Below are 8062 nucleotides of genomic sequence, written 5' to 3'. Positions count from 1 at the left end.
GAGTCTTATGAGTTACAGTAAAACAAAAATTACAGTTTCCATTGATTACAAATACCAAAGAATAATAAAATAGGCAACATAATGAATTTTGATGGTTTCTGAGGGAGCACTAGTAAAAATAATAGTTATGAAATTTGAGTAAGAACGTGTTTGTTTAGCCATGCATGCAGATTTGAAGGTTATGGACGAATTGGATCTGGACTTGAAGGCTTAACAGGGGCCCGTGGAAGAGACTGCAACAATATTTTTATATAAATTAAATATTTTTTTTTACAATTGAAATTAATTTTATGTTTTATAAATTAAAAAAAATTATTTTATATAAATAAAAGTAAATTTTTATTGTCTAAATTAAATTAAATATTTTTGTATAAATTAAACATAAATGAAATAATTTTTTTTACAATTTAAATTAATTTTATGTTGTAGAAATTAAAATAAATTATTTTATATAAATAAAAGTAAATTTTTATTGTATAATTAAATTAAATATTTTTATGTATAAATTTAATTAATTTTTGTATTGTATAAATTAAATTAAATTGTTTTTTTATAAATTAATCAAAGTTTTTGTTGTATAATAAAATTAATTATTTTTATATTAAAATAATTTTTTTAGTTATATAAAAAGAATTTAATTTATTTTTTAAAAATTGAATTGATTTTAAATATTTTAAAGTATGCGTCGGACCTGGCCGACGCATACTGGGATTATATAAAAAAAAATTTGGTTCCCGGTTTTCCAACAGCCCCAATTCCCCAATTGAAACCCTAACATTCACTCTTCCCTCCGCGTCTCCCTCTTCCCTCCTCCGCCTCAGCTCTCATCGTTCAGCGTCTCCCTCCTCCCTCCTCCGCCTCAGCTCTCGATCGTTCAGCGTCGCCCTCCTCCGCGTCCAGCTCTCCCTGCTCCGCATCGCTGTCCTCCGCGTCCAGCCGCGTCGCCCTCCTCCGCGTCCAGGTCTGACTCTGCGGTCGTCACTCCTCCTCCGCTGCGTAGCTTCGTCCGCCTGCCTAGTCTCCTACTCAGGTTCAGATTTGAGTATTTTTGATTTGGATTATTGAACTGATTTTTGAGTTGGATTATTGAGCTGTGGTTGCTGGTATTATTGATTTTACTTGTGAGTTCTGTTTTGAGTTTGAGTTTATGCCTGAGTTTTGTCTTATACTGTGTATGTTGTGTTGTCGCGCCTTTATATGAGCCTCGTGCAGTTTCTCAACGGTGTTCAAATATGTGAGATATGCAGTGCATTGGACAATGATATCCACATGATTCATGTATTAGATCGTGTGTAGGGTAAAAGTATATGATCAAGTGTTCGTACTTCTTGATGAACGTGCAGAACAATGGACCGAGATTGGATGTATGAAATGCTTGATTCTTCAAGAAGATTGAGACAACCCTTCATAGATGGCGTTCATCATTTTGTTTCTAAGGCAATGAATCAAGTTTCATACATACCAGATGGAGGGGTAAGGTGTCCGTGTGTGAAATGTTGTTGTGAGAAAATTCTCAAACCTTCTCATATTAGGAGTCATCTCCTTCAACATGGCTTTCAACCAAACTACAAGGTATGGATTTATCACGGAGAAGTAAGGACAAATGAGGTTAACTTAAACATTGCATCTACCAGTTTTGATAACATTAGGCGTGATGATGACTTTGGGTCATTAGCCGAAATGGTGAACAATGCATACATGCAAGAAAGTGACATAAGAACTCGTTATGTCAATGTTATCGAGGATGTAGAAGAACAACCTAATGCTGAAGCACAAAAGTTTTATGATATGTTAGCATCTGCTCATCAACCCATTTATGATGGAGCAACTGAGTCTAAATTGTCAATAGCCATAAGGCTTTTGGGCGCTAGAACCAATTGGCACACAAGTGAAAAATGTTTAGATTATTTCGTTGAAATGTTACTTGATGTAGCTTCAGCAGAGAATTGCATACCCAAGACTTATTATGAAGCAAAAAAAGTTGTCTCTACTCTTGGCTTGAAGGCTATCAAGATTGATTGTTGTGAGGCTGGATGCATGTTGTATTACAAGGACGACATTGAATTAAATGATTGCAAATTTTGTGGTCTTCCCAGGTACCTTCCTCCAAAGGGTGACATCAAAACATACAAAAGAGTGCCGATAAAAAGAATGTTTTATTTGCCTATCATACCACGATTACAAAGACTATATACGTCAATGGAGTCAGCACGGCAAATGCAATGGCATTATGAAAACAGAACTAATGATGATGTTTTGCGACATCCATCTGATGGGAAAGCTTGGAAACACTTTGATAGTGTATATCCTGAATTTGCAGCTGAACCCCGTAATGTAAGGTTGGGATTGTGTTCGGATGGATTCACTCCTTATATCCAAGCTTCAGCATCACCATATTCTTGTTGGCCGGTATTTGTCACTCCTTATAACCTACCCCCTGAAATGTGTATGACGAAGCCGTACATGTTTCTAAGTTGTCTTGTACCTGGTCCTACCAACCCAACAAAAAAAATAGATGTATACTTGCAACCATTAATTGATGACCTCCAAAAATTGTGGAGTGAGGGTGTTTTCACTTATGACATATCATTAAAAGAAAATTTTGTCATGCGAGCTTGTTTGATGTGGACAATTAATGATTTTCCAGCATATGCGATGTTGTCTGGGTGGGGGACTAAAGGGAAATTAGTGTGTCCTTATTGTATGGAGGACACAAAAGCCTTCACCCTTAAGCATGGTGGTAAAAGTTCTTGGTTTGATTGTCATCGACGGTTTTTGCCAACCAATCATCCTTTCAGGAGAAGTCAGAGGAGATTTCTTAAAAATCGAGTTGAAATTGTTGGCCCACCTTATGCCTTAAACGGAAATGAATTATGGGAGATTGTTGGTGAGTTTCCAAAAGTGACAGATGGTCCATTTGAATCTTTGTCTGGGTATGGACAATATCATAATTGGAACAAAAGGGCAATATTTTGGGATCTGCCATATTGGAAGGACAATTTGTTTTGCCATACCCTAAACCCTAAACCCTAAACCCTAAACCCTAAACCCTAAACCATTTATTTTGGAGGCTTTTAGTCCAAGGTGTATAAGAGTTGAACTATCCCCGAAGTGATTCACATTTTTGTTTTGCCGTTAAAAAAATCCAAGACAAAATGTACTTCATTATTACAACATTAATTGCACTCGAATATAAATACTCACTTAGAGAGTTGGAAAACATTTTACAGATACACTCCCGAACTGATCACTAGGAGAGGAAGATGAAGAAACCAAAGAACAAGTCAATTTAGAATCTAGTTTATAATTTTTTATTAAGAGTAGAAATTATTTTAGATACTAATTTTTTTTCTCAACAATGAATAAATAAAATAAAATGGAACACTTCAGGAGTGTTCTAACCCATATACAAAATGCTCAAAACCCCTTAAATAGGCCATAAACAAAGAACAAATACGGTCACACAACACCTTTCAATTCCAAACCTAACCTCGCGCACAATTATACAATGGATCAAACATTACAAATCCCAAAAATAAAAACTACTAAACCATCATAACCACATAAACATCTAACTTAATTAATATAATAATTAATTATTTTTTATCTTTAAATTAATTATTATTTAATTATTTTCTGACAGTAAATATAAAAATATGTACAAGAATTAAAATAAATATTTTTTAAAGATAGGAACTAAAAGGTAAAGTGTATTAATAAATAATTAAAAATCTTAATAATATTTACTGTTATTATATTAGTGAAAAGAAAATTTGCTTAATTTGACATCAATTATATCGCAAATGGGTGATTAAATTAAATAAAATTGAGTGAAATATTAAAAAAAATGCTTGATTATAAATTTTAGTTTACAAATTTAATTCAAAAAAATAAAAAAAAAACAAATTATATTATAATATTATAACTAAAACAAAACGCCTCTTATAATCTAAATTTATTTTAGGCACGGGTGGTTTAAAGATAATGCATAGACGTTGCTCATGATTATACTTTCACAGAGTCTTATGAGTTACAGTAAAACAAAAATTACAGTTTCCATTGATTACAAATACCAAAGAATAATAAAATAGGCAACAGAATGAATTTTGATGGTTTCTGAGGGAGCACTAGTAAAAATAATAGTTATGAAATTTGAGTAAGAACGTGTTTGTTTAGCCATGCATGCAGATTTGAAGGTTATGGACGAATTGGATCTGGACTTGAAGGCTTAACAGGGCCCCGTGGAAGAGACTGCAACAATATTCCATTGTATTCCCTCACCCACTCATCTTCTTGTAACGCTCTGCCTGCTGCTCCATATTCAGGAAAAGCAACCAAAATGGTGAAGATGATTAGTACCATTATCAAGAGGACCTTTCTGTAAGACAATGCCATATCTATAACTCACACTAACTGATCAATTTGAACTCCTTCTTACTGCTGAATTTGGATGTGAGATTGAAATAAAATGAGAGTTTGTTGGTGGAATAAGGTACGTGTTAAACACATATATATAGCTAGCTAGGGAAACATTCGAAATTTTGAATTGACCAGTGCCTCTGGGGTTGATGAATTGTGTAGATTGACTGGGTATGCATGGTTTGAAGATTAAGAAGTTGCTAGCTAAGACAACATTCAGGATTAAGAGAAAAGTAAATCCGACGCTAAAACACCTCTTGTCGGAACTCAAACACACCCTTTTGCCTAGAAAGCGCCATTAATTCATATATTCAACTTAAACCTTTTCTTCGATATATATGATTTTCCAAATAGATATTGACCAAGTCATATTCATATATCAGAAAGACCATTATTTTTGTTATCCTTGGGTGAAATTTTGTTAATTCACAAATGGTTTATGTAAAGAGATTATACATATATTCCAAACAGTGGATCTGTAGACAATTTTTTAGTGGGGAAATATTTTTTAATATTTATAAAATTTCACTAAAATCATATAATTTTGCGATAAAAAATTAAATATTTAAATTTGTCTAAATTATAATTGTCTTTTACACATTTTTATACTTAGAAATTTGGGTATACAATTTTGATTGTCAATAACGAAAATAATTGCAAAAGGTAAATATATAATTGGGTAAATAATATACTGTTTATTTTTTACCATTTTAGAAAAATTAATTAGTAGATTTTATTGACTATGGGGTAATACCTAATTTTTTTGAAGGAAGAAAAAGTGTTTGAAGGAAAGAATTAAGAATCTAGTACGGGTAATTGTCCCCGCACCATTCGTCACTGGTTCAAAAGGTAAAACAAGCATTCATGTAAATTAAATTACATATTTTTTAAAGCAATTGAATTGCATAATTGAATCAGCATCATGAATTAAGAAATTAATAAAAATGGTGGACTTAAATATGAATATTTTTATTAAATATATATTTTATAAGGCTATTAGAAATATTAGAAATTTGTTTTGACTACGTGTACATACTAATTGTAATTCTGTGTAAACTATAGTAATACTAAAATATAGAATTTAAAGAATTCTGATGGTAAATATTTATTTTCATTTTGAAACTATGAAAAGACCATGAACATTTAGCTGAAAAAGAAAGCAGATGTCAAAGACTCCAACACCATGTTTGGCTGTTGCTAATTTCTCGAACATAAAATGAAAAATAACGCAAAATAAACGTCCGTGTTGCGTGCGAACATGTCAAATTTTATTATCAAAAAGTCATTTCCTGTTGGCACAAATGGCGTCTAGTTCCTTTGTCAGCAACAAGTACTTTTTTTATTAGCTTATTGAGTAATCAAGATGTAACTATTGGTTTATAAGGCTTGTAACTTTTGGTTTATAAGGCTCATAGCATATTTTGTACAGGGCTTAAAATATTTTATTTTAATTAATTTTATTATTTATTGATAAAAAAAATACTCATCCATACACAAAAAAAAAATAAACTAGTAGATTTGTTACATAATACTCATATTAAATGGATTGGAACATTAAACATGAAAAACAATTTTGTAAAAGAATATTCAAATGTAAGTGGTTAAACCTGTTATCTATATATAATTTTCAAACTCTATAAACCCCTAAACCAATCCTTAAAATGAAAAAGAAAACCTTAAAATTAAAAAGAAAAGATAAGTAATATAAAAAAAATCATCACCTATTTTAATAAAAATTTTATAATCAATCTTTAAAAAAAAAAAAAAAACAAATCACAGTAGAAATAAAATAACTCGTTCGTAACAAGAACCCTTATAAATTACTACTGTTAATTTCAAGGATAAGCTTATAATGATCTGACTAAAACACATACATATATACCTCATCAACTTTCAACTGATGCAAATGTAACATTGATTTTCTTGAACTACCAGCTGGTAGGTCCCATACGTACGTATACATATTCAACATATCATTGTAGATGATATATAGCCGCCATCATCAAATAAATGAAGTCCCAAGAATAAACATAAGCGAGACAGTGATCACCTGCTGGTATTTTGGAAGACAGTACATAGAATAATTAATAGTATATTCTTTAACAGTTTTTATTATCATATAAAACTATATGAAACACTGCAGCTAAATAAACGTGCAGCCAGGCTCATAATGTTTTCTTTGTGGCTAGTGCTGTCTTGTCTGAAGCATGCACAAGCTCTGTATAAAAGACCAAGAACAGTATGAATGTGTCAGAGGGAGCATCGTTCAATTGTCTCCGACGCTATTTTTAAAATAATTGCGAGAACTCAACTATAAAAGGGACGATAGAAGAGGGCATTCGCGGAGAAACACAATATGAAGAAACAAATGAAAGTATAGAAGGAAGGAGAGGACTAAGGGGAAATTGGAGGAAAAAAAAGGAAATCTCTCATTCTGCGTTTTCTACAGCTTTATTACTGAGGTAGATGTGGGGAAAATTTTCACTTTGGCACAAGTACAATCATGAGTTTGGATGAAACACAAAGAAAGGAAAGTCACTTCTTCTTTTTCCGATTGAATTTTATCCCCTTTAACATGCATTAATATGGCAACTAGATAATGTTTTCTATCTTAATCAATATTATGCATGTTTGGTTGGTTGCTAGCAACAATTATAAATTTAAATGCTCAAGACCTATGGGATGGATCTCTTTTTTGAATATCTATGTTATTGGTGAAGTGGAGAAGGTGTTTTTCTCTTTGGTGCAGGAAAAGCGGGAGGACATAAGCTAAATATCATCAAATATTACTATCACATAGTGGTGAATGAAGAGTGAATGTTTTCTATCTTTGTCAATATTTTGCATGCAGGGTTGGTTGTAGCAACAATTATAATTAAAATGCTTAAGACCAATGGGATGAAATTGTTTTTCAATACCTATGTTACTGGGGAGGTGGGGAAGGTGTCTTCTTTTGGTGCAGGAAAACGGGAGGACAACAAGCTAATATCATCAGATATTAGAGGATTATGGAGAGCGAAAGAGTGTAGAATGTTGATGGAAGTTGGGGCATTGGGAGAATTCTAGAGCAATGATATGTTCAAGCTCTTATCAATTCTGAACTGATGAATCTTTTGAGTGGTGTCCTGCTAAAGGAGCTAGCTAATTAGGATGGCATTAGAAGATAGAATTTTGGAAACCAAAACTGGATTGTGCAGTAGGCGACGAACCATTTTGGTGAGTACGGCATGTAGAATTAAAACTTGTGTTTTGGAAACTTAACATGTGTGTAATCAATACAATACTACCAGGTAGTGATGCATTATGATGACAGGATGTAAAAGTGGCTATGGCGGTTAGCTTTATTTCTTATGCTGTTGTCTTGTTTAAGGTTGTGAGGATGCATAAGTTATGTTAGTTTTGTTGTCAGGATTTTATAAGTTGTTGTAAGAGGGTAAGTTTTCTTTTTGTTTGTTTTTTTTTTCTCTTTTCCTAGCCCATCTTTTAGTGGGTTTGTATAAGGGTTGGGACACCCCTAAAGTGTCCATTTAATTTATTTAATTCTTTGCTGAAAAAAAAAAAATTTAATTCATTTATTTATTGATTGATAAAAAAACACATTTCATTTACAAGAATACAAGATTAGTATTGAACTTTCAAGACC

At 32.2% G+C, this 8062-nt stretch overlaps 1 protein-coding gene across 1 annotated transcript; it reads left to right on the top strand.

The window, feature by feature from the left end:
- The first annotated feature begins 1347 nt into the window (after positions 1-1347).
- LOC137816048 (uncharacterized) lies at positions 1348-7485 on the top strand. The gene is made up of 4 exons (XM_068619150.1): positions 1348-2933; positions 4189-4380; positions 5189-5268; positions 7271-7485. The coding sequence occupies exons 1-4, from the start codon at positions 1348-1350 to the stop codon at positions 7483-7485; spliced, it is 2073 nt and encodes a 690-aa protein (XP_068475251.1).
- Positions 7486-8062: the final 577 nt, after the last annotated feature.

The sequence above is a fragment of the Phaseolus vulgaris genome, chromosome 1 (genome assembly GCF_000499845.2).
Source record: "Phaseolus vulgaris cultivar G19833 chromosome 1, P. vulgaris v2.0, whole genome shotgun sequence".
Classification (NCBI taxonomy): Eukaryota; Viridiplantae; Streptophyta; class Magnoliopsida; order Fabales; family Fabaceae; genus Phaseolus; species Phaseolus vulgaris.
The sequence above is the reverse complement of the archived record's forward strand: the minus strand, read 5'-3'. Positions and strand labels throughout refer to the sequence as shown.

Coding starts and splice junctions, on each gene's coding strand:
- LOC137816048 (XM_068619150.1), top strand. CDS start 1,348: ATGGACCGAGATTGGATGTATGAAATGCTTGATTCTTCAAGAAGATTG. Junction 2,934..4,188: donor CCATTTGAATCTTTGTCTGG/GTATGGACAATA, acceptor CCATGCATGCAG/ATTTGAAGGTTATGGACGAA. Junction 5,269..7,270: donor ATTCGTCACTGGTTCAAAAG/GTAAAACAAGCA, acceptor TTTTGCATGCAG/GGTTGGTTGTAGCAACAATT.